The sequence below is a fragment of the Erythrolamprus reginae genome, chromosome Z (assembly GCF_031021105.1).
Source record: "Erythrolamprus reginae isolate rEryReg1 chromosome Z, rEryReg1.hap1, whole genome shotgun sequence".
Lineage (NCBI taxonomy): Eukaryota > Metazoa > Chordata > Lepidosauria > Squamata > Dipsadidae > Erythrolamprus > Erythrolamprus reginae.
The window spans coordinates 150121203-150147572 of record NC_091963.1 but is presented as its reverse complement, the minus strand read 5'-3'; the positions used below and the strand labels follow the sequence as shown (position 1 = coordinate 150147572).

Below are 26370 nucleotides of genomic sequence, written 5' to 3'. Positions count from 1 at the left end.
AGTGTACTATGTAATGATTGACACATGATGTACATTCCCCGGCTCTTCTTCCCCACCAACTGCCGCTCGTTGTTTTTTTCCACCCGCCCGCGCTTCGTGATTTGCGCGCGAACTGTGGTTTCTCCCGTCACGCCCTCAACCGCTTCGCCTGTCACTCATGAGAAATTATGCCCGCCCACCGCCTTACTTGAGGCACCCGAGGCTCCGCCCCTCCTCGCAGCAACAGTTGCCACGCGGAGCTCCTCCCCACAGCCTGTACCGTTGATCCGTTGCCTTGGAAACATTGATGAAGGGGCGGAGTCCTGGGAGAGACCAAGCTGCTTTGGAAGGGGGGACAGGTGCGAAGTGTGGGACTTGTAGAAGGCGGAGAAGAGGGGGTGTGTGCGCATTTGGAAAAAAAGGGGCGAGGAGGGCAGGAGGAGGTGGGGAGGGGGCTCAAGCAGCGAGGACGTAAGGGGCGGGGGAGCAGAGGCTGCTGGGAAACCCAAAGAACAGGTAGAGGAGTGGTGAGAGCCACTTCCTCCAACTGGGGCCCACCAGTGATGTTGAGACTTCAGCTCCCACAATTCCCTGCAGCCCTGACAGGTTGCTGGGATTGCTGGGAAATGTAGTCCCAGGGCTTCTGCAAAGGACTCCCGTTTCTTTGCATGCTGGGTGGGTCACAGAGGAGGGTCTCAAGGCTGGGGATGGTGGGAAGAAGGGCAGGTGGGGGTGTCATTGGTGGGGGAACCATGGCAGGTGAGTGAGGGATGAAGGAGGTGGGGCTCCCTCCTTCACAACACACAGGTGCGTTTGTGTGTTGTGGTTTTGCACACTAGCTGAGTCAACATATTTAGATTAATAGAGTTGGAAAGGACCTACAAGGGGTCATCTAGTCCAGGGGTGGGCAAAGTTGGCTCTTCTATGACATGTGGTCTTCAACTCCCAGAATTCCTCAGCTAGCATGACTGGCTCAGGAATTCTGGGAGTTGAAGTCCACAAGTCATACAAGAGCCAACTTTGCCTACCCCTGAACTAGATGACCCCTTGTAGGTCCCTTCCAACTCTATTAATCTAAATATGTTGACTGATCTAGTCCAATCTGTTGCCCAAGCAGGAGACCCAACATCTGCCTCTACCTAGGATTGAACTCACAACCTCCTGATGGTGAGGCAAGAGCTCCATCTCTAGGCCATAGCAGCTGGGGTAATGGTTCACCTTGGCTGCGATTAAATACCACTTTATAATGGCTTTATAAATATGGATGGAAGGGCAATATTTTTCAACCTTGGCCCCTTTAAGACAGGGGGACTTCAACTCCCAGAATTCCCCACGTCTTAAAGGGGCTGAGGTTGAAAAACGCCGCATTAAGGTTTGCATTGCTATGAACTTAGATAAAGGAATCGTACTTACTTGACCATGATTGAAGAAATTGTGGCTTCATCTCATGCGGGAAGCCCAGTTGGGCACAGATTTGGGGTGGATTCGAATCCAGCTCCTGCTGGGCTCCAGATCATACTAGGTGTTGATTTATTGTGGTTTGTTCCTTCAGTTTAACCTGTCTGACAACTGACTTTACAACAGCACAAAACCGGGGATCAACAAACGTTACACGGGTTGTAAAATGTGTAATTTGTAATCAGTTTTAAAATAATAAATAATAAATATAATAAATTTAAAATAATAAATATGGTGGGTTTTTTTTAAAAAAACCCCAACATTTTAGGGAGAGCGAAGAGCGGAGGAGAGCGAGACTCCTGTTTGCTATTTTTATTGTTTTATCCGATTCCTTTATCATTGCGACACTTTGGATGTTGTCTTGCAGAATCCCGCGTTAGAAGATGGCGACTCGGCGACGTGGCACAATTAGCGAGAAGAAAGGGAAACGCGCCGGACGGGCAGCGTCAGTGTCCACAGAGAAGAATGAAGTGCCCATTCAGTCGCCCATTGTTGAGGAACCCGGTATTTGCATAACCCAGAACTTCTAGTGGCAAGCTGTTCCACTGGTTAATTGTCCCCACTTTTAGGAAGTTTCTCCTTTGATTCAAGGTTGCTTCTTTCCTTGATTCCTTTCCATCTGTTGCTTCTTGTCCTGCCTTGGAGAATAATTTTTCATTCCCCCTAGGCCTTACAATTTATGCATGGTATGTTTGCGTGTATGTTTGGTTGTATAATAAGGTTTTTTTTAGTTGTTTTAGTATTGGATTGTTACATGTTGTTTTTATCATTGTTGTTAGCCGCCCCAAGTCTATGGAGAGGGGCGGCATACAAATCCAATAAATAATATAATAATAATAATAATAATAATAATAATAATAATAATAATAATAATAATAATAATTTGACTCCCCTCTTCTTTGGAGCAGCCCCTCGATTATTGCAAGATTTATTTTATTTATTTATTTATTGGATTTGTATGCCGCCCCTCTCTGAGGACTCGGGGCGGCTAACAACAGTGATAAAAACAGAATGTAAAAATCCAATACTAAAACAGCTAAAAACCCTTGTTATAAAACCAATCATACATACAAACATACCATGCATAAACTGTAGAAGCCTAGGGGGAAAAGAATATCTCAGTTCCCCCATGCCTGACGGCAGAGGTGGGTTTTGAGGAGCTTACGAAAGGCAAGGAGGGTGGGGGCTGTTCTAATCTCTGGGGGGAGCTGGTTCCAGAGGGCCGGGGCTGCCACAGAGAAGGCTCTTCCCCTGGGCCCCACCAAACGACATTGTTTAGTTGACGGGACCCGGAGAAGGCCCACTCTGTGGGACCTGGTTGCTGGGATTGATCTCATGTCCCCCTAGTCCTCCTTTTTTCTAGCCAAACCCAAATCCTGCAACTGTTTTTCGTATGTTTTAGCCTCCTCCAGGCCTTCGGTCCTCTTACTCGCTCTTCCTTGCACTTTTTCCAAAAGTTTCAACCTCTTTTTTCGGAATGTGGTGACCAAAACTGTATTCCTGGTGTGGCCTCACTAAGTGTTTGCAAAGTATAGTAAATCCAAAGCAAAACACTCTAGAAAACACCCAGAGATACTTTACCAGAAGAGCCCTCCACTCCTCCACTCGCAACACAATACCCTACGCCAGTGTTTCCCAACCTTGGGAACTTGAAGATATCTGGACTTCAACTCCCAGAATTCCCCAGCCAGCGAATTCTGGGAGTTGAAGTCCAAATATCTTCATGTGGCCAAGGTTGGGAAACACTGCCCTACGCAACCACACTTATAATCCTAGGTTTAGAAAGCTTAGAACTATGTCGCCTTAAACAAGACCTGAGCATAGCCCACAACGTTCCCTACTGTCAACAACACACAGGCACACAACAGATACAAACTTAAAGTAAACCGCTCCGAACATGACTGTAGAAAATATGACTTGAGCAACCGAGTAGTTGATGCGTGGAACTCACTACCAGACTCTGCAGTATCATCACCTAACTCCCAAAACTATGTCCTTAGACTGTCCACTGTTGACCTCTCCCGATTCCTAAGAGGTCAGTAAGGGGTTTGCGTAAGTGCACCAGAGTGCCTTCCATCCCCTGTCCTAATGTTTCTCTCTTTCTCTCTCTTAATCCATTCACACGAATTTGATTGCACGCCTCTGTTTTATACAATCTGTTTTTACAAACTCGGTTTTATTGATCCTGAATGTGGGGTGACTGAGTTAGATCCCAAACCCTTTTCATGCCCTCTTGGTCGCTCTTCTCTGCATTCTTTCTAGAATCTCAACATCCTTGGGGACCAAAACTGGATGCGATATCCGAAGGGTGACCTTATCAAGCCATTACAAAGTGGTATTTAACCCTTTGCATGATATGTATCCCCGTCGTGGTTTGCTTACTCTCTTCTGATCCCTTCCTCTGCGATCTCTTCACTTTAAGGGGGTAGGAGGAAAACTTTGAAATAGGCACGGCTGACTGGGGAATTCTTGGATTTTACTAAGTGGTATTTAACCCTTCACATGATATGTATCCCCGCCGTGGTTTGCTTACTCTCTTCTGATCCCTTCCTCTGCTATCTCTTCACTTTAAGGGGGTAGGAGGGGGGGGGGAAAGGCGTGGTTGACTGGAGAATTTTGAGGTCTCATCAAGGCCTTATAAAGTGATATTAACACTTCACGTGATCTTGATTCTACCCCTCTGCCGATGCAGCCTAAGATTGTATTGGCCCCGTTTCACAGGGGTCATTTAAGACCCTGGGAAAAAACAAATTCTCCATAGCGTTAGGAACTAAAAATTCTATTTGGGTGCTTTGGGACAGATTCCTACAGTTTATTTATTTATTTATTTATTTTGTCCAATACACAATGAGGGTTTTAGTGAGTATATATCAATATACAGTACACATAGTAAAATACATGATGAAGGTTATAGAGGAGATACTCATAGTAAAATATATCTAAGAAAGAGTAGAAAAGAAGATATAGGAATAGAATATATAGGAATAGAATATATAGAATAAATAGAATATAGTAACAGAATATACATATATATATATATATATATGTGTGTGTGTGTGTGTGTGTATATATATATATATATATATATATACACACACACACACACACACACATATATATATATAGGAATAGAGTATATCATGAAAGAATAGGAGATATAGGAGATATAGGAGAGTAATAGGACAGGGGACGGAAGGCACTCTAGTGCACTTGTACTCCGACCAATCAGGCGATTACAGTTGCGGGGGGGGGGGGGGTTTGTCCCTCTGACCTTCCTGCCAATCAGTTTACAGCTGGGAGAATTGGCACTAGACTTATGGTTGGGGGTCACCACAACAGGAGGAACTGTATTAAGGGGTCAGGGCATTAGAAAGCTTGAGAACCACTGGTTTAAAGGCTATTGCTATTAAATCCGTGCGTGCGCCCCACATCCGGGCAGCATCTCCCCCTCCCCATATGGATCGAGGGGGGGGGCGTATCATGCGAACAGATGTGGAGAAACCCAACAGATGCCGTTTCCTGTTTAATTAGCCGCATCGTTCTGATGGCTGCCTCGGCGTGGAAAAAAACCAACCACCACCAAGTAATATTAAGGAAAGGAGATGGCGTCTGTTCGAAATTAATGGGGTGATGCAGGTCATCTTCGAAAGTCATGTTTTCTGGGGGGCCCTCCGCTGGAATCGGCACTTGGGTGGGGGTGTCTTTCCTTAGAGAGCCCCCTCCTCTTTATATGCGGCGAGGAGGGGGCTCCGCCAGGAAACACGTGGGCATCCCATTGGCCTCACCTGCGCGTTTCCACAGTAACTGGCCAGGATTTGCAACCATGCCAGCCCTGAATCCTGGCACTGCCGAATCCTCAGCCCTGTTGCCATCTGTCTTTGCAACAGGTGGGGGGGAATCCACGTCGACCCCTGAATTGGGGGGGGGGGGAGGGAACGCCGAGCAGCTGAAGCCACACGTGTGAGCGTATGTGTATGTGTGTGTGTGATTCATCATGGGACAGGTGCCAGGATCTTGATTGCGGAAGAGAAGGGTGCATAGATGAAAGAGCCGAGCCGTAGGTCTATACTGCTAGGGTGCCGAGAGAGAGAGAGAGACCACCCAGCTGATTAGTGGGTGGAATAGCCTGCCTTCTGTCCATATCTATCCATATCTGTCTGTCCATCCATCCATCCATCCATCCATCTATTTATTCATCCATATCTATCTATCTATCTATCTATCTATCTATCTATCTATCTATCTATCTATCTATCTATCTATCTCTCTAATCTATTTATCTATCTATTTATCTATCTATCTCTCTATCTATCTATCTATCTATCTATCTATCTATCTATCTATCTATCTATCTATCTATCTACCTACCTATCTACCATCCACCATCTATCTACTATCCATCATCTTTCTCTCTCTCTCTCCTTCTCCCTATCATCTATCACTATCCATTATCTCTCTTTCTCTCTCTCTCTCTCATCTATCTAATATGTTCATCTATATCTATCCATCCATCCATCTATCCATCCATCATCTATCACTATCCATTATCTCTTTCTTTCTCTCTATCTCATCTATCTCTAATCTATTCATATATATCTATCCATCCATCAATCAATCTATCTATTTGTCCATCCATATCCATCTATCTATCTATCTATCTATCTATCTATCTATCTATCTATCTATCTATCTATCTATCTATCTACCATCCTTCATCTATCTACTATCCATCTCTGCCTTCCTATCTCTCTATCATCTATCACTATCCATTATCTCTCTTTCTCTCATCTATCTCTAATCTGTTCATCTACATCCATCCATCTATCCATCCATCATCTATCACTATCCATTATCTCTCTTTCATCTATCTCTAATCTATCCATCCATATCTGTCTGTCTGTCTGTCTGTCTATCACCATCTATCCTTTATCAATCAACCATCCATCCCTCCATGCACTACCTATCTAGCAACTCTCTTGTTGGTCAGTCCAAGTCCTTGGCTTTGCTCAAGGTCAGAAGGTTGCGAAAGGAGGTCACGCGGCCTCCAGGATGACGCAACCCGTCATAACTGCGAGTCCATAGCTAAGGGTCTCATTGTTCAGGGTTGAAAATAGTCGCAGGTTACTTTGTTCAGGGCCGGGTGTCACTTTTTAAACGGCCACTAAGTGAATGCTTGGAAGTTGAGAAATACCTGCAGTCTGTCAAGTGTGTGTTTGCATGGAGGGTGGGGGTTCTCTCCCCCCCCCCTCCGCTTTCTCTAGTGCTCACCTCTAGCCTGGCTTCCCTACAAAGCAAGTGCAACAAACACACACAGACACACACACACACACACACACACGTCTGGAATATTCTATTCCATTCCATCCCGTTCTATGTTTTGTTCCGTTCCATTCCATATTCTATATTCTGTATTCTACATTCTATATTCTGTTCTGTTCTATGTTCTATTCCAATCCATTCCGTTCTATGTTCTGTTCTGTTTTGTTCTGTTTTATTCTATTGTATGTTCTGTTCCATTCCGTTCTCTGTTCTCTGTTCTGCATTCTATGTTCTCTTCCATTCCGTTCTGTTCTATTCTATGTTCTATTCCATTTCATTCCATTCTCTGTTCTCTGTTCTGCTTTTTCTGTTCTGTTCTATTCCATTCCGTTCTATGTTCCATTCCGTTCTGTTCTGTTCTATTTTATGTTCTATTCCATTTCATTCCATTCTCTCTTCTCTGTTCTACATTCTGTTCTGTTCTGTTCCATTCCGTTGTATGTTCTATGTTCCATTCCGTTCCGTTCCGTTCTATTCTATGTTCTATTCCATTTCATTCCATTCTCTCTTCTCTGTTCTGCATTCTACATTCTGTTCTGTTCCATTCCGTTCTATGTTGTTCTGTTCTATGTTACGTTCCATTCCATCCGATTCCATGTTCTATGTTCTGTTCTGTTCCATTCTACATTCTGTTTTGTTCCGTTCCGTTCCATTCCATTCCATTCCTCCCTGGCTTTGGCCGACGTACTGATGATGCCGTTGCAGTGGGAGACCCAGAGGGGTCCTCGGGGGGGGGGGGGGGAGTGGGCTATCTCAACAACCTCCTTCCCAGACCGCTTTAGAGTCTGCAGCACGGATTGATTATTTTGTCCTGCCTGCAGCGTTAAACTATTTTGGTAGCCTCTGCCTTCCCCCCACCTCTCCATTGTTGCTCCTGCAGACCCTCCCTCTGCTCTGGGTGCAGAATTGATAGTGGGTGGGGAGGGGGGGCTGGGAAAATCAGCTCCTCCGGAAAGTCCGTTTTCAATCAGCGTTAAGCCTCCGTATCTCATGACAACGTCTGACACAAAAAGAGGTTTATGGGGAAATGAATTGTAATTTAGTTTGACAACGCCAAATGTTCCCAGCAAGAGTTGTGCATGTCCCCCCTCTCCCTCTTTCTCTCTCTCCTTTTCTCTCTCTCTCCTTCTCTCTGTCCACCTGTTCTCCCCTTCTCTCATTCGCTCTCTTCTTTTCCCTCTCTCTCTCCCTCTCCTTTTTCTCTCTCCTTACTCTTCTCCCTCTTTCCCTTTCTATCCTCTCTCTCTCTTCCCCTTCTGTCTTTTCCCATCTCTCTCCCTTTCTCCCTCTCTCTCCTCTCTCCCCTTTCTCTCTCTCTCCTTCTCTCTCTCTCCTTTTCTTCCTCCTCTCTCTCCTTCTGTCTCTTCCCATCTCTCTCCTTTCTCTCTCTCTCCTTTTCTTCCTCCTTCTCTCTCCTGTCTCTTATCTCTCTCTCTTTCCCTCTGTCTCTCCCTCCTCTGTCTCTTTCCTCCCTCTCTCTCTCTCTCCTTTTCTTCTTCCTTCTCTCTCTGCTTCTCTCTCTCTGACTCCTTTTGTGGCTAAGCCAGCGTTTGTTCCTAAGGCAGGACTAGAACTCATAGCTTCCTGGTCCTATCTATCTATCTATCTATCTATCTATCTATCTATCTATCTATCTATCTATCTATCTATCTATCTAATCTGTCACCTATCTATCATCTATCATCTCTCTATCATCTCTATATATCTCATATCTACCTACCTATCTACCTATCATCTATCTATCTATCTATCTATCTATCTATCTATCTATCTATCTATCTATCTCTTCATATCTATCTAGTTGTCTTTCTATCTCTGTATTTTTGTATCATTGATATATTTAATTGATATATTTTATTCCTATATCTTCTCTTCTCTTCTTTCTTAGATATATTTTTCTATGAGTATATCCTATATAACCTTCATTATGTATTTACTATATGTATACTCACTATAACCCACATTGTTTAATGGACAAAATCAATCAATCAATCAATAAAAATATATCATCTCTATATCTATAATTTATCCATCCATATCTGTCTGTCTGTCTATTCTACCTCCTACTAATGTCCGTCTTTCGGTTATGATCCTAAGGCAGGCTTCCTCAGCCCTGGCAGGGTTGGCCAGGGATCATGGGTCTTGTAGTTAGCAATGCTTGGCTGGGGACAACTGCCCCTAAAGTCTCAAGCAGCATCCTTGGGGGTATTAGGACCAGCCCCCATTTAATCCTCTGCTCCTTTCTTAGCCTAATTCCTTTCCGCAGCCTTTCTGCTCCTCTCCTTCTAACAGCGCCCCTGCAAGGTAGGCCAGCCAGCCCACATTCCCTCCGATCGCGTGGCTTGACACCCAGCTCTCCCCACCTTCTAAGACGGGGGGCTCTCCCCCCACCTTGTCTTCTCTCCCCCCTCCAGAATATGTCCAGCCTCAGGTCCCGGAGGAGCCAGAAGAACAGGTGGATCTGGTGGCCCGTTCTTCCATGGACATAGCGGTGGAGGTGGATTTGGTAAGTGGGTGGGTGGGCAGGAGGGAGCTCTCGCCCTTAGGGGGTGCCAGCTGGGTCCCTTTGGGTCTCCCTCCCTCCGCCAGCCAGACCCATGGAAATTGTGCGGATATACAGGGAATCCTCGACTTGCCAAGTGTCTGAATTTGGATCACGTGACCGGATGCCGCAGTGGTCATAAGAGTGGACGTAAGACTCTTTTTTCAAGCGCCGTTGTAACTTTGGTCACTAAATGAACTCTTGTAAGTTCAGTACGGACAATCTGTACTGAAAAAAAACGACTTAACAATTGTTTTTCACACTTACGACCATTGCAGAATTTAGGGGAATTTTGCAAAGGGGAGAGAGGGAGGAGGGAGTCACTGGCTGCCCCCCGCCCCCCCTCCTCAAGACAAATCCCAGGGGAGGCCGAGGAGGAGAACATTTCTGCTTGCGATCTTGCACACTTCCTTTGCATCACACACACCCCGGCACATCTGGTTCTGTGCTGCCATGCCAGATGTGGTGCTAATGGGATCCTGATTTCCAGGGTTTTTTCCCCCCCTCTCAGAAAAGTTTTTAGGAATAAGGGGTGGGTGGGTTGCTTAGTGTGTGTGTGGGAAGAAGCTGGCTCCCCCCCCCCTGTGGTTGTTAAGGGGATCACTGGTTGTTAAGCAAGCCCATTGTCCAAAACGGTCACCTTTTAAAAAATCTTTCCTATCTCCGGGACTGCCTTCTGCCGCATGAATCCCAGCGACCAGTTAGGTCCCACAGAGTGGGCCTTCTCTGGGTCCCGTCGACGAAACAATGTCGTCTGGTGGGACCCAGGGGAAGAGCCTTCTCTGTGGCGGCCCCGACCCTCTGGAACCAGCTCCCCCTGCAGATTAGGACCGCCCCCACCTTCCTCGCCTTTTGCAAACTCCTTAAAACCCACCTCTGCTGTCAGGCATGGGGAAATTGATTCTCCAGGGCCGTTTCCGCTTTACGTATGGTTTTTGTCTGGGATGTATGTTTTTATATTAAGGGTTTTAAATTGTTTTTTAATCATTGGATTTGTACTGTGTTTCTTGTTGTGAGCCGCTCCGAGTCTCCGGAGAGGGGTGGCATACAAACAAACAAACAAACAAACAAATAAATAAATAAAAAGTCAACAAAAGGTTTTTTTCTGTCAAAATACAGTACGTTGTAAATATTGGCCATGTGAACAAGGGACACCCTGTGTGTGTTTGTGTGTGTGTGTGAATTTCAAATCTGGATCATTAATAATAATAATAATAATAACAATTTATTGGATTTGTATGCCGCCCCTCTCCGTAGACTCGGGGCGGCTAACAACAATAATAAAAACAGCATGTGACATATACACAAACATACCATGCATAACTTGTAATGGCCTAGGGGGAAGGAATATCTCAACTCCCCCATGCCTGGCGGTATAAGTGAGTCTTGAGTAGTTTACGAAAGACAGGGAGGGTGGGGGCAATTCTAATCTTCGGGGGGGAGCTGGTTCCAGAGGGCCGGGGCCACCACAGAGAAGGCTCTTCCCCTGGGGCCCGCCAAACGACATTGTTTAGTCGACGGGACCCGGAGAAGGCCAACTCTGTGGGACCTTATCGGTCGCTGGGATTCGTGCGGTAGCAGGCGGTTCCGGAGGTACTCTGGTCCAATGCCATGTAGGGCTTTAAAGGTCATGACCGACACTTTGAATTGTGACCGGAAACTGATCGGCAGCCAATGCAAGCCACAGTGTTGCAGAAACGTGGGCGAATCTGGGAAGCCCCACGATGGCTCTCGCGGCTGCATGGATAACTACGGATAAGTTCTTCACCTACGACTGCAATGGAGCCAGAAGTTCTTGCTGCCTAGCGACATGGTCATTAGGTTAATTTTGCTCCGTTTGACGACCTCTCTCACCGCAGTCGTTAAGTGAATCATTGCCATTGATAGATCAATAACTTGGGTTGTTAAGTGAATCTGGCTCCCCCCCCCCTTGACTTTACTCAAGTTTGCAAAAAAGGGATCACGTGACCTCGGGATGTTGCCGCCGTTGTAAATGTGAGTCATTTTTGTCAGGTACATAAGTAATGCTTCAACAGTCACAAGTGTGAAAAAACGGGTCTGGAGTCCCCTTTGTCAGTGCCATTCAAACTTCGAACGGTCACTAAATGAACTACTGTTCATTGGGGGCTTGCTTGTTTTCCCCCAGGTAGGAAACCTTCAACGGTCACTCAGAAACTGGGCATAATTCGAGGATTATGGATTTGTGTGCCCGCACAAGACGCAACTCGTCCAGGGGAAAAAATCGCCCCTCTCTTTGAGACAGCGTGGATTGTGTTACTTTGCCCAAATTTTGATGGTGTCCCCCCCTCCCCTCTGTCTTTGTGCAGAAGCCCTGCCTCCGAAAACGGCTGTCCTTGTCCGGCGTCACTGAAGACATGTGGACGGAGGAACATCTGGCCGCTATGGACCAGTTCCTGAAGGACGTCACCCAAACCATGATTGTATTTTACGTCGACGAGTTCGCCGGCTTGAAAGTGGAGCCGGTCATGCCTCATCAGGTGACTCAACCAATCAATCAATCAATCAATCAGAACAAAACTGGAAGGGACCTTGGAGGTCATTTAATTTAATTTAATTTAATTTAATAATTTAACTTAATTTAACTTAACTTAGTCCAGCCCCCTCCTATTCAGCCCATACTAATTAAGAGGTGTCTGTACTGGTCTTCATGTATGGAATGGAATAGAAGAGAGAAGAGAATAGAATGGAATAGAGAATAGAATAGAATACAATGGAATGGAATGGAATGGAATTCTTTGTTGGCCAAGTGTGATTTGGTACACAAGGAATTTGGTGCAGATGCTCTGTTACATAAAAGAAAATATACATTTGTCAAGCATCCTGAGGTACAACCCTTCATGGCTGCCATAGGGGTCAAATGAGCAATGAAGAAACAATATCCTCGGATATTGTCCTCGGAGAGGGGCGGCATACAAATCTAAATAATAAATAAATAAATAAATAAATATTAATAGAAATCTTAAGGATACAAGCAACAAGTCATACGTGGAAGGAAATGGGTGATAGGAATTATTAGAAAAACTAGTAGTAATAGTAGTGCAGACTTAGTAAATAGTTTGACAGTGTTGAGGGAATTATTTGTTTAGCAGAGTGATGGCGTTCGGGAAAAACTTGTTCTTGTGTCTAGTTTTCATGGTGTGCGGTGGTCTATAGCGACGTTTTGAAGGTAGGGGTTGAGACAGTTTGTGTCCAGGATGCGAGGGGTCAGTCAATATTTTCTCAGCCTCTTTTTGACTCGTGCAGTATACAGGTCCTCAATGGAAGGCAGGTTGGCAGCCATTGTTTCTTCTGCAGTTCTGATTTATTTATTTTATTTATTTATTTATTTTGTCCAATACACAATACATATTGAAGATGATAGACATGAAGTATTATATGTAAAGAAAAGATATAAAAGTAGAGGAGAAGATATATGAAAGGAAGAAAAGATATATGATATATGAAGTAAAGAGAGACAATTGGACAGGGGACGAAAGGCAGGCTAATGCACTTATGTACGCCCCTTACTGACCTCTAAGGAACCTGGAGAGGTCAATCGTGGATAGTCTAAGGGAGAAATGTTGGGGGTTAGGGGTTGACACTACTGAGTCCGGTAATGAGTTCCACGCTTCGACAACTCGGTAGCTGAAGTCATATTTTTTACAGTCAAGCTTGGAGCGATTAATATTAAGTTTGAATCTGTTGCGTGCTCTTGTGTTGTTGCGGTTGAAGCTGAAGTAGTCATTGACGGGCAGGACGTTGCAGCATATGATTTTGTGGGCAAAACTTAGATCGTGTTTTAGGCGTCGTAGTTCTAAGCTTTCTAGACCCAGGATTGATAGTCTGCTTTCGTAGATCTCAATTTCCCAGCCAGCATACCGGAGTTTGAAGTCAGTGGAGTTGAGAAAACATAGCGTCTGGCCTTCCTTGTTGCTGTCCTTTTTAAAATTTATTTATTTATTTTTTATTTATTTTTTAAATTAATTTTTAACAAATTTATGTACACACAACATAAAACAGTGCATAGTGAAATGTGCCCACCACCCAGACACACACACATTCCCCACCACCAAATCGGGGGTGTTTCTTGTATAGTCCACTTGACCCAAGAGCAATATATCTATTTACATATTATAGAGTGATTCCAATTTATTTTTTGTAGCTTGGTCTCGGATTCTGCTCGTCATATATCGTCTTACCTTGTCCCACCGTCCCATCAGTTGTCCCAACTCAGTTTCATTATCCGAATTTATCCTTTTATCCATAATTTCAAATTGAATATGGTCCACCATGTACCTATACCAATTTTGCATTGTCCATTTTGTTGCGTCCTTCCAACCCAAGACTATTACCGCCTGTGCGCTTTCTATTGCTGCTTGTTTTATTTCTCTAAATTCTCCCATCGCATTGCTTTCTACTAGTACAGTGATCCCCCGCTCGTTGCGAGGGTTCCGTTCCAGGACCCCCCGCAACGAGCGGGTTTTCGCGAAGTAGCGCTGCGGAAGTAAAAACACCATCTGCGCATGTGCAGATGGTGTTTTAAACTTCCGCAGCGCTAGCGAGGAGCCGAAGATTGGGGGGCGGCGCGGCTGTTTTAAAATGTCGCCGCCGACATGGGGGGCTCGCTAGCACCCCCCCGAACCCCCAACCCGGGTTGGGGGGGTGCTAGCAAGCCCCCCATGTCGGCGGGGATGTTTTAAAACACCCGCGCGGCTTTCCAATGAGTCCCGAAGACAAACGCGGAAGTTTGCCGTTTGTCTTCGGGACTCATTGGAAAGCTCCGATCGTTTTTAAAACAGTTGCGCCGTTCTCCGCTGACTCCTGGCGAACTTCCCCGCTTTAGGAGTCAGCGGAGAACGGCGCGCCTGCTTGGCTTCGCTCGCCGCTGCAGCCAACGCGCGCTACGATCTTCCGGGCCAGCCAGGCTCAGTCACGGAAGGCAGCCGCTTGGCCCGGGATGCTGGGCCGAGAGGAGCCGGGCTTGATCCGCTGAGCCTGGCTGGCCCGGAAGATCGTAGCGCGCGTTGGCTGCAGCGGCGAGCGAAGCCAAGCCGGCAGCAATGTCGCCGCCGCTGCAGCCAATGCGCGCTACGATCTTCCGGGCCAGCCAGGCTCAGTCACGGAAGGCAGCCGCTTGGCCCGGGATGCTGGGCCGAAAGGAGCCGGGCTTGAAGATTGCAGCGCGCGTTGGCTGCGGTGGCGAGGGCTTGCGATGGAGGGTGGAGGAAGCGGCCATGGGAGGGCGAGCTGCCTCAGGGAGGAGGATCGGGCGGGACCAGGTGGGGGCTGGAATTTCTCCGCTGGGAAGAAGCGGCCAGGGCGAAGGGCGGGCGAGCGGTGAAGGGCGGGCGAGCGGGTGCTGGGGAGGGCTTCTCGCCCTCCCGCCAGCAAGAGGGGGAGCGAATGGCGTGGGCAGGTGAAGGGCGGGCGAGCGGTAGCGAGGAGTTTGCGTGGGCGGTGGGAAAACTCCTGGCTGATGCCAGCAAGAGGGGGAAGACCCAGGGAAGCCGCCCAGCAGCTGATCTCCCGGTTGCCATCTACGCATGCGTGCCCATAGAAAAAAAGGGCACGCATGCGTAGATGGTATTTTGACTTCCGGGTTGAAAAATCGCGAATTACCCTGTTCGCAATGGTCGGGGACGCAATAACCGGGGGATCACTGTACTGCCATTTCCTTAGTGATTGTCCATTGTATGTTTAGCATTCTATTGATGTCCTCTTTCACTTTTTGCCAAAATTCCTGCACTATCGGTCATTCCCAAAACATATGCATAAACACTCCTTTTATTTATTTATTTTTTTTAAATATTTTTTATTATTTTCAAAGTAAAACGAACAAAGACATACAACATTGAACATTTAAGGAGCTACTATTGCTCCGCTTATCATAGAAGTCTAACTAATACAAAATATAAAAAACTCTAACTGTTACAAGATCTAAGCAGAAAAGCCACACTTGAAAATTACATTATAATTAAATTTAATTATAGATTTTTAAAATTAAGATTGTTGATTGAGTTTCTTTATATATATATATATTTTTGAACAAAAAATAATAATAATATACTTATATGTATATATATATCAAAGAGCAACAATTCCCCCTGACCTTCTGCTGAAGGTGTGCGAGTTGAACGGGAGTAAAATACCACTTATGTAATATTTTCCTTCTCATTTCCCTGATTCTTGTATTTTTAATTTTCCTTATATTTTCTACTACATTTTCCATCTCTTGTACCTCTACTTGTATCTCATTTTGCCACCCTTTAGTCAATCCTTCAATCGTGTCCCCGTCTGACTGCACTAGCAATTTATATATTTTGGTTGCTTGCGCCTTTATACCCTCACTTTTTTCTCTTATTATTTTCTCTAACCCTGTCTCCTCCCTCAATAGTACTTCTTTATTAAGATATTTACATATTGCATTTATTTGTAGCCACCTTCCCTTACCTAACCACCATTCTATACGGTTTCTACTTGGCCTGCCATCCTTCTCGTATAACTGTCCTTGTTGCTGTCCTGATATATATATATATATTTTGTGTCATTCTCCCAACCAGGAGCAGAAACAGCTGGACTTCTTCATCCGCCAGGAGAACGCAGAAATTACGGAGGAGACCTTCCACGAAGTGGTGCAGTTTGGCTCCGTACGCAGACCTTACATCAATTCCCTGATGCGCGCACTCAACGCGGCTTACCTGCCCCGCCTCTTCCGCAAAGGCTCCTGGCCCGAAAGCATCAAAAATGAATTTTTCTCTGAAATTTATCATTTCATGACCTCCCTGACAGGTAAGGGTTTGGCTGTACCTCTCTGTCGGGTCCACCTGTGGTTGCTATCCCAGATCTCTGGCTCAGCTTAACGACCACCGTTAATGCCCAAAACTCTCCGTTGCAAAGTGAGTTGTTTGTTCAGCGAGTCTTGCTTTGTTGGACGGCTTCTCTTGCCATGGTTGTTAAGTGAGTCAGTGCAGTCGTTAAGTGAATCGTGTGGTTGTTAAGCAAAGCCGGCTAACCCACCTCCATTTGTCATCATCTTTTGATGGCTCCATAATCCCTTGCGGGGTGGAATTTGGGCCACTGAACAGAGCCGAGTGTTTTACTGGCCGGGTGCCTTTCCCCATTGCCAGGGCGGAGTTTTGTTTGGCAGAAAGATTCTCATTGTGCCCAGAGAGAGAGAAATATCGGCCTCTACCTAGGATCAAACTCATGGCCTCCCGATTGTCAGGCGAAAGCTCCATCCGTAGGCCACGTCATGACCAACCCACCCTCATTGCTTGCTGCAAAAGGAGGTTGCATGAGTTTTGCCCTGTTTTATGACCTTGTTTGCCAGCGTTGCTAAGCAAATCACTGCTGTTTTTTGAGTAAGGAACACGTTTGTTAAATGAATGTAGTCCCAAAAAAAGGTCCCCAAAAAAGGCGATCATGTGACCATAAATATGAATTGGTTGCTAAGAATCTTAATTAATTAATTAATTTATTTTATTTATTTATTCAATTTTTATGCCGCCTTTCTCCTTAGACTCAGGGCGGCTTACAACATGTTAGCAATAGCACTTTTTAACAGAGCTAGGCTATTGCCCCCACAATCCGGGTCCTCACTTGACCCACCTTGGAAGGATGGAAGGCTGAGTCAACCTTGAGCCGGTGATGAGATTTGAACCACTGACCTTCAGATCTACAGTCAGCTTCAGTGGCCTGCAGTACAGCGCTCTACCTGCTGCGCCACCACGGCTCATTAATTTTGATCCTATGCCCAAGAGGGTACGGCAACAGTCGTTAGAGCCGGGGTGGCGCAGCAGGTAGAGTGCTGTACTGCAGGCCATGGAAGCTGACTGTAGATCTGTAGGTCAGCGGTTCAAATCTCATCACCTGCTCAAGGTTGACTCAGCCTTCCATCCTTCCGAGGTGGGTAAAATGAGGACCCGGATCGTGGGGTTGAGGCTGGCTCTGCTAAAAAGTGCTATTGCATAAAATGAATAAGTAAATAAAATAAAATAAATAAATAGTGTGAAAAATGGCTGTATAAGTCATGTTTCTCAGTACTGTTGTAACTTTGAAACAATCATTAAATGAACTGTTGTCATTTTGAGGATTACCTGCACTGGCTGTAAGTCGCTTTTTTCAGTGCCGTCATAACTTCAAACGGTCACTAAACGAAACTTCAGAAGTCGAGGACGACCTGGAATTTTCACGTTTTTCAATCAAGGACCGAGGAATGAGAATTGGGGGGGGGGTCTCAAAGAGATGTCCCGAGGTTCCCCCTCCCTGCAAAACCAAAAAAGACCCTAATCCCTGACCTTTTCCATCTGCAGATACCCGCTACAAGATCAAGGGCCGGACCGTCCTTTACATCCCGATCGAGTCCTTCTCCATCACCCCGGAGGTGGCCCTGAAAGACAAAGCTGTGGTCCAGCGTCTGGAGAGTGAGTGATGGGCCTTTGGGTACCTGATGGGGGGGGGGCACTAACCAGATCGGAAGAGGAGGAGATGGGCCGCTGGGGAGGACCACACCAGACGCCGTTGTCTCTGCCGCTCTCGCTTGTGAGGGAATTGATACCGCTGCATCTATCATTCCCAATCGAATCAAGCGCCTTGCGCGCGCCTGGTCTTAACAGCAGGATAGTGAGTCTGGCTGCAGGTTGGGGAGACGGAAGGACGAGGAAGCAGAGACAGGTTACAAGTGGTGTGCCACAAGGGTCTGTTCTGGGTCCTATTCCTTTTAATATGTTTGTGAGTGACATAGGGGAAGGTTTGGTAGGGAAGGTTTGCCTATTGGCCGATGATTCTAAAGTGTGCAATAGGGTTGATATTCCTGGAGGCATCTGTAATATGGCAAATGATTTGGCTTTACTAGATAAATGGTCAAAGCAATGGAAACTGCAGTTTAATGTTTCCAAATGTAAAATAATGCACTTGGGGAAAAGGAATCCTCAATCTGAGTATTGCATTGGCAGTTCTGTGTTAGCAAAACCTTCAGAAGAGAAGGATTTAGGGGTAGTGATTTCTGACAGTCTCAAAATGGGTGAGCAGTGTGGTCGGGTGGTAGGAAAAGCAAGTAGGATGCTTGGCTGCATAGCGAGAGGTATAACAAGCAGGAAGAGGGAGATTGTAATCCCCTTATATAGAGCGCTGGTGAGACCACATTTGGAATACTGAAGTTAGTTGGGGGAAAGATCAAAAGCAACATGAGAAAATATTATTTCACTGAAAGAGTAGTAGATGCTTGGAACAAACATCCAGCAGACGTGGTTGGTAAATCCACAGTCACTGAATGTAAACCTGCCTGGGATAAATATCGATCCATCCTAAGATAAAATACAGGAAATGCTATAAGGGCAGACTAGATGGACCATGAGGTCTTTTTCTGCCATCAATCTTCTATGTTTCTATGAATCAGGGGTCTTCTACCCAGCTCTGCCCCCCTGGAGTGAGAGTATGGAAGGAAGGAGGGAGGGAGAAAGGGAGGAAAAGGAAGGAAGGAAGGGAAGGGAAGGAAGGAGATAAGGGGGAAGAAGGGAGGAAGGAAGAAAGGATGTAAAAGGAAGGTTGAGAAAAGAAAAAATGAAAGAAGAAAGGAGGGAGGGAGGAAGGAAAGTGGAGGAAGGAAAGGCAGGAGAGAGGGAGATAGGAAGTAAAAGAAAGGTTGAAAAAAGAAAGAAAATGAGAGAAGAAAGGAGGAAGGGAAGGGAGGGAGGGAGAAGATGAGGAAAGGAGAAGGAAGTAGGAAGGAGGACAGGCAGGAGGGAAGTAGAAGGAAGTAAAAGGACGGTTGAAAGAAAAAATGAGAGAAGAAAGAAGGGAGGAAGGAAGGGAAGGAAGAGGAGGAGGAAAGACAGGAGGGAGGGAGGAAGAAAGGAAGTAAAAGGACGGCTGAAAAAAGAAAGACAAAATGAGAGAAGAAAAGAGGGAGGGAGGAAGGGAAGGAAGGAAGGAAGAGAGTGAAGAAGAGAAACCGTTTCTGCAGGTTTTGTGCATTTACAGATTTTTATTCACATGGCAGAGTCCAGTCGGGAGGGGTGGGCAACAGAAGGAGGGTGGTCTCGGACACTGGAAAAAGGACCGTCTTGTACTCCTAGAGGAAATCGGTCCTTTATGATGAACATTGAGGGGGGGATCTTTCTTGCTGGAAGTTCTTGAGTTTAGACCCCACAATTGAGCCCCAAATTTCCATCGCTGGGTGAGATGCATTAAGGGAGTTTTGGCCCATTCTACGACTTTGTTTGCTTATCACCGCGGTCACCTGGTCATTAAGCAAATCCTGCTTCCCCTCTTGGAATTTGCTTGTCGGAAATATCACAAAAGGGGATCACGTGATACACCCCCCCCACCACCAAGATACTGCCACTGTCATAAACGTGAATCATTTGCTAAGTGAATTTTGACCGTATGACCATGGGAATGCCACAACGGTCATAAGTGTGAAAAACTCTTACCGCCTATTGGGTTTTTTGGTGCCATTGCAATTTTGAACGGTCACTAAATGAACCGTGGAAGATTTTCTGTGAAAGGTTTGCGTTCCTGGTGGGGGTGGGGGGGCAATGACGCATTTAATGCCTACAGAAGTGATGGCGAACCTATGGCACGGGTGCCACAGGCGGCACGCGGAGCCATATCTGCTGGCATGCGAGCTGTTGCCCTATCTCAGCTCCAGCACACGTGTGCGCACCGGGCAGCTGATTGTTGGCTCGCACGAAGGCTCTGGGAGGGCATTTTCGGCTTCCGGAGGGCCTCCGGGGGGTGGGGGAGGGCATTTTTGCCCTTCCCAAGCTCCAGAGAAGCCTTTGGAGCCTGGGGAGGGTGAAAAAGAGCCCTACCAGGCCAACCAAAAGTTGGGAAATGGGCAGTTTCTGGCCTCCAGAGACCCTCGGGGTGGTGGGCAGGGAGGCAATTTTCGCGCCAGGCATTGAATTACAGGTGTGGGCACTTGCACAAGTGCGATGGGATGTGGTTGGGCGATAGGGAAAGCAAGTAGGATGCTTGGCTGCATAGCTAGAGGTATAACAAGCAGGAAGAGGGAGATTGTGATCCCGCTATATAGAGTGCTGGTGAGACCCCATTTGGATTAATACTGTGTCCAGTTCTGGAGACCTCACCTACAAAAGGATATTGACAAAATTGAATGGGTCCAAAGACGGGCTACAAGAATGGTGGAAGGTCTCAAGCATAAAACGTATCAGGAAAGACTTCATGAACTCAATCTGTAGAGTCTGGAGGACAGAAGGAAAAGGGGGGACAGGATCAAAACATTTAAATATGTTCAAGGGTCAAATAAGGTCCAGGAGGGAAGTGTTTTTAATAGGAAAGTGAACACAAGAACAAGGGGACACAATCTGAAGTTAGTTGGGGGAAAGATCAGAAGCAACGTGAGAAAATATTATTTCACTGAAAGAGTAGTAGATCCTTGGAACAAACTTCCAGCAGACGTGGTAGATAAACCCACAGTAACTGAATGTAAACCTGCCTGGGATAAACATAGATCCACCCTAAGATAAAATATAGGAAATAGTATAAGGGCAGACTAGATGGACCAGGAGGTCTTTTTCTCCCGTCAATCTTCTATGTTTCTATGTTTCTATGTATGTGCGTACACACTTTCCATGCCTGAGGGGAAAAAAGTTCACCCTCACTTGCTTATTGGGACCCAGTTGGGGTGGGTGGGGGATCCTTGGCAGGGGGGACCCCCTGGAAGAGGAGCTGGGGCGAGATAGACAGGGGTCACTCCAGCCTCCCTGCGGTTGGTCCGAAGGGCAAATGAACATGGACACGGTGCAGCGGACGTAACATTGGGACCATGTCGTAAGTAGTGAGGAAGCTGTTCGGTAAAGTTTTGCCCATTTTCCTGCCCCTGGTTGTAAAGTGAATCACTGCAGTTTCTGAAATTAGGTCACTAAGTGAATCCGGCTTCCCCCATGGATGTTGCTTGGTGGGAGGTCACCAAAAATGAGAATCCCCTGATCCTGGCAGACGGGTTGGGCGGCCTTCTGGCCCATCCGAGGTGCCCAAATTTGGGTGGCGGTGAATCCGTGGCTTTGGTGGCGGCCTCGTTGTTATCGTGGCACTTATCTCCCCAAAGGTCTCAGCAATGTTTCCGACGCCGTTCTGGCTTTTGGAGTGTGGTGGGTGCTGCAAGGATTCGCACCTGGTTCCGTATGTCTCAAACAAGCCCTAAATGTTGATTCCCGGGACCCTGGGGCTTATCGCGGCAGTTGTAAGCGCCGAGGACGTCTCCTAAGTCACTATTTGTAACTTTAAGTGGTGGCTAAAGGAAAAGTCATAAGTCGTGGTCTGGGCTTCAGGCATGTTAGAGCATCGATTGCCCTAGAAAAGGGGGGGGGGGTCCTCCAGTCACAGGGTGAGCCTCTCTTTTATTGTGTTGAGTGGGCTTAACTTGCCACCCCCACCCCATTTTTGTGTGAGGCCACCCAGCTGGGGGTCTCTCGCTTGCGCCGGGCTCTGCATCTCTTTCCCGGCCCCACAGGCGGAATGCGCGGCTGGGAGCCTTCGCCCGTCAGTTCTGGGCCTGCCGCTCATTTGTTCCGCCCTGCGCAAATTCAATTGAACGTCTCGCGCTGCGGACACGGGAGAGAGAGAGAGAGAGAGAGAGAGAGAGGGAGATGCTGACTGAATGATACAGGGCCCTCATCTCTATCAGGCAAATGTGGAAACTGGGAGTGGAAATGGGTGGGTGGGTGGGCAGGGTCCTTCCTTGTGCAAAAGGCCAGGATAGTGAGTTTCCTTCCTTCCTTCCTTCCTTCCTCCTTCCTTCCTTCCTTCCTTCCTTTCTCTCTTCTTTTCTTCCTTCCTTTCTCCCCTCCCTTCTTCCTTCCTTCCTTCCTTTTCTTCCTTCCTTCCTTCCTTTCTCCCTTCCTTCCTTCCTTCCTTTCTCCCTTCTTTTCTTCCTTCCTTTCTCCCTTCCCTCCCTTCCTCCCTTCTTCCTTCCTTCCTTCCTTTTCTTCCTTCCTTCCTCCCTCCCTTCCTTCCTTTCTCCCTTTTTTCCTCCCTTCTCTCTTCCTTCCTTCCTTCCTCCCTCCTTCCTTCCTCCCTTCTTTCCTTCCCTCCCCCCTCTCCTTCCTTCATTCCTTTCTATTCTTCCTTCCTCCCTGCCTCCTTCCCTCCATCATCTTCCTTCCTTCCCTCTTCCCCTCCCTCCCACCCCTTCATCATCTCTTCCTTCCTCCCTCCCCTCCCTCTCTCTCCTTCCTCCCTCCCTTCCCTTCTTTCATTTCTGTCCCTCCTCTCTCCCATCATCTTCCTTCCTTTCCCTCCCACTCTCCCTCCTTCCTTCTTTCCTTCCTTCCTTCCTGTCCTCCCGCCCTCATCTCTTCCTCCCTCCCTCTATCTACTTCCTTCCTCTCCTCCCTCCTTTTCCTTCCTTCCTTCTTCCTGTTTTCATCCTCCCCAGACTCCTCGAAAGCTTGAGAGAAAAGAAAAAAAATGGAGAAGGGCGGCATACAAATCTATTTTTTTTATTTATTATTATTATTATTATTATTATTATTAATTTTAATTTGGCAAATGGGCCATTTTCTGCCTCCGAAGTGCCTCCAATGTGGGTGGGGCTTGATTGATTGATTAATTGATTAATTTATTGATTGATTGCATTTATATGCTGCTCTCTCCGAAACAGACTCTGATTGACTAACAATGGTTATAGATACAATACAAGTAAAAAAACAGTAAAGCCCGTAGAGAGCAAATAAACGGACGTGCCATCACATGCCAGGAGTTTGGGACACATGCGCATGGGCGGGGTGGTGGTGGTGCACATGGAATTCTGGGTGTGGGCATGCATGGGCGCCCCTCCACCCCCGCTTTTGGCAGGTGAACCTAGGACCATCGCAGCATTGTTGTGCTCATGCGGTCAAAATCCAGACACTCAGCAACTGATTCATATTTACGACAGTTGTAATGTCTCCGGAGGGGGGAGGGGGCAGGTGACCCCCCCCTTTTGCAACCTCCCCACAAGCAAAGTCAGTGGGGTGTGGAGGGCGGGAGCTGGATTCCCTTAACGACCGCGGCGATTCCGTTAACATCCATAGGACAAGCAAGGTCGTAAAACTGGGCCCGAACTCACTTCTGGCTCGGCAACAGGAAATCTGAACCTCCTTTGCGGTCATTAAGGCGAGGACTCCGTGTGTCCTCAGGGTTTCCGTGGCCAATCGGCGATTTCGGGAGGGGGGTGCTCTCAAAACTCGGCTGTTCTTCCAGCCCTGAAAGACACTCGTCCGTTTTTAATCCCCTGAGCCGCGCGATTGTTTTGCCCGGTAATTTGGCACAAAGATTGCGGGCTTCCATGCTGTGAGGCGCTTTGGAGACGGCCGCCCGCCTGCCCACACCGCTGCGGCGGCTATTAGCCGATTCCATTATGAGCATTTTCTCTGACGAAGGAGGCCGGGGTGGGTGAATTGCCGGGTGCTTTGCCCCAAACTTTTCGACTGGCGGAGCTGGGAAATCTCCTTCAGGAGTTCCTTGCCCGTTTGGGAAATTTGGGGAAGGGGCGGTAGTCTTCCTTTGTTTGCCCACCCCCTCCAGGAAAAAAAAAGCCCCCTTCGGCCAGACAATGTCGGCTGGCGAGACCACACGGGAGGGCCTTCTCTGTGGTGGCTCCGGCTCTATGGAATCAACTCCCCCCTGAGATCCGCACCCTCCTGGGCTTCCGAAAGGCCATAAAAACATGGCTTTTCCACTAGGCCCTAGAGCCCGTGAACAGTTCCATCTTGTCCCAGCTGAATGGATATGAACGTTTAAACATTGAGGATTCCTTAAAAATCGTTTTATTGGTTTTTTTATATCGCTGTTCGTTGCTCAGAGTCCGTAAGGAGCTGTGCGGCCTACAAGTTGATTAAGTAAATAAATACAATAAATAAGTGAGACCGGACGGGCCTTCTCTTATAGAAACATAGAAACATAGAAGACTGACGGCAGAAAAAGACCTCATGGTCCATCTAGTCTGCCCTTATACTATTTCCTGTATTTTATCTTAGGATGGATATATGTTTATCCCAGGCATGTTTCAATTCAGTTACTGTGGATTTATCTACCACGTCTGCTGGAAGTTTCTTCCAAGGATCTACTACTCTTTCAGTAAAATAATATTTTCTCATGTTGCTTTTGATCTTTCTCTCTTCTTCGCTTCCCTCCCAGAACAGCCCCTGAATACAGACCGTCCTCGACTTACGGCCGCCCCAGATTCCTGTTGCCCAGGGTGGTAATTGTTGAAGGATGACCTTGATCGCCATGGTGGTTTAAGTCAGTGTTTCCCAACCTTGGCAACTTGGAGATATCTGGACTTCAACTCCCAGAATTCCCCAGCCAGCAAATGGGGGGACATGATCGAAACATTTAAATATGTTAAAGGGTTAAATAAGGTCCAGGAGGGAAGTGTTTTCAATAGGAAAGTGAACACAAGAACAAGGAGACACCATCTGAAGTTAGTTGGGGGAGAGATCAAAAGCAACGTGAGAAAATATTATTTTACTGAAAGAGTAGGAGATGCTTGGAGCAAACTTCCAGCAGACATGGTTGGTAAATTCATAGTAACGGAATTGAAACATGCCTGGGATAAACATATATCCATCCTAAGATAAAATACAGGAAATAGTATAAGGGCAGACTAGGTGGACCATGAGGTCTTTTTCTGCTGTCAGTCTTCTATGTTTCTATGTTTTCAATGTTTTTTTATGTTTTGTTTTTAATATAAATATTTCAATAAAAAAAATTTTTTTTTTTAAAAGGAAAAAACCTGGCTTGGGGAATCCTGGGAGTTGAAGTCCACAAGGGGCCATTTTTGAGGGTCTCCTGCTCTAGACCTTCGCTTATGGTTTTTCTCTGTCCTGGGCACACCTCCAAATGCATTGATCTGCCCCCCAGACCCCATTTTTATTTTTCGAGAGCCCTCTGGACACCCCACCCCCCACCCCCCAGGATGTGGCTTTCAACTCTTCGACTGGGGCTTAGAAGAGGCAGGCGGCTTCGGTGTCCCAAGACCTGCCCCATGCTTAATCTTTAATCTTTAACAGGACTTATATGTCCCCCAACTCCAGTGGACTCTGGGCGGCTAAACAGCATAAAAAGTTACGCTATCAAAAATATCAGAAATAAGAGAATCAAATAATAACCCTAAAATAACGTGTGTACATTCAGTTTCATGGTCCCAGGCCTGATGGAAGAGCCAAATCTAGATGGCTTTCCAGAAGGCCAGTAGGGTAGAGATAAAGCAGATCACCGGAGGCAGTTGGTGCCAAAGGATTGAAGCCACCACAGAGAAGGCTCTTCCCTGTGGTCCCGCCAACCAACATTGTTTGGCAGACGGGACCCGGAGAAGGCCGACTCTGTGGGCCCTTATTGGGGTAGCAGGCGGTCCAATAGATAGACTGGTCCTAAGCCATGTGGGGCTTTAAAGGTAATAAGCAACACTTTGAATTGCATCCGGAGACCAACTATTTTATTTATTTATTTATTTATTTATTCATTCATTCATTCATTTATTCATTTATTCATTCATTCATTTGTCCAATACACAAATACATAGGAAGAAAAATAGACATGTAGTAATATATATAAGGATAAAAGTGAACTTAGAGGAGAGGATATATGAAAGAAAGAAAATATATATGATAAGTGAGAGAAAGGAAAGACAATTGGACAGGGGGCGAAAGGCACACCAGTGCACTTATGTACGCCCCTTACTGGCCTCTAAGGAACCTGGAGAGGTCAATCGTGGAGAGTCTAAGGGAGAAGTGTTGGGGGTTAGGGGTTGACACAATTGAGTCCGGTAATGAGTTCCACGCTTCGATAACTCGATTGTTGAAATCATATTTTTTACAGTCAAGTTTGGAGCGGTTCGTATTAAGTTTGAATCTGTTGCGTGCTCTTGTGTTGTTGCGGTTGAAGCTGAAGTAGTCATTGACCGGTAGGACGTTGCAGCATATGATCTTGTGGGCAATGCTCAAATCGTGTTTTAGGCGCCGTAGTTCTAGGCTTTCTAGGCCCGGGATTGTTAGTCTATTTTCGTAGGGTATTCTGTTTCGAGTGGAGGAGTGAAGGGCTCTTCTGGTGAAATATCTTTGGAC

General features: G+C 46.5%; 1 protein-coding gene across 1 annotated transcript in view; it reads left to right on the top strand.

The window, feature by feature from the left end:
- The first annotated feature begins 285 nt into the window (after nt 1–285).
- LOC139154307 (dynein axonemal heavy chain 2-like) overlaps nt 286–26370 on the top strand; it is a 38515-nt gene continuing 12430 nt past the window's right edge. Inside the window, exons 1-6 of the mRNA XM_070728726.1 lie at nt 286–338; nt 1805–1941; nt 9171–9262; nt 11626–11796; nt 15859–16087; nt 17611–17721. Of these exons, the coding sequence (XP_070584827.1) occupies nt 1821–1941; nt 9171–9262; nt 11626–11796; nt 15859–16087; nt 17611–17721 (724 nt within the window). The 5' untranslated portion in view covers nt 286–338; nt 1805–1820. The remainder of the gene's footprint in view (nt 339–1804; nt 1942–9170; nt 9263–11625; nt 11797–15858; nt 16088–17610; nt 17722–26370) is intronic.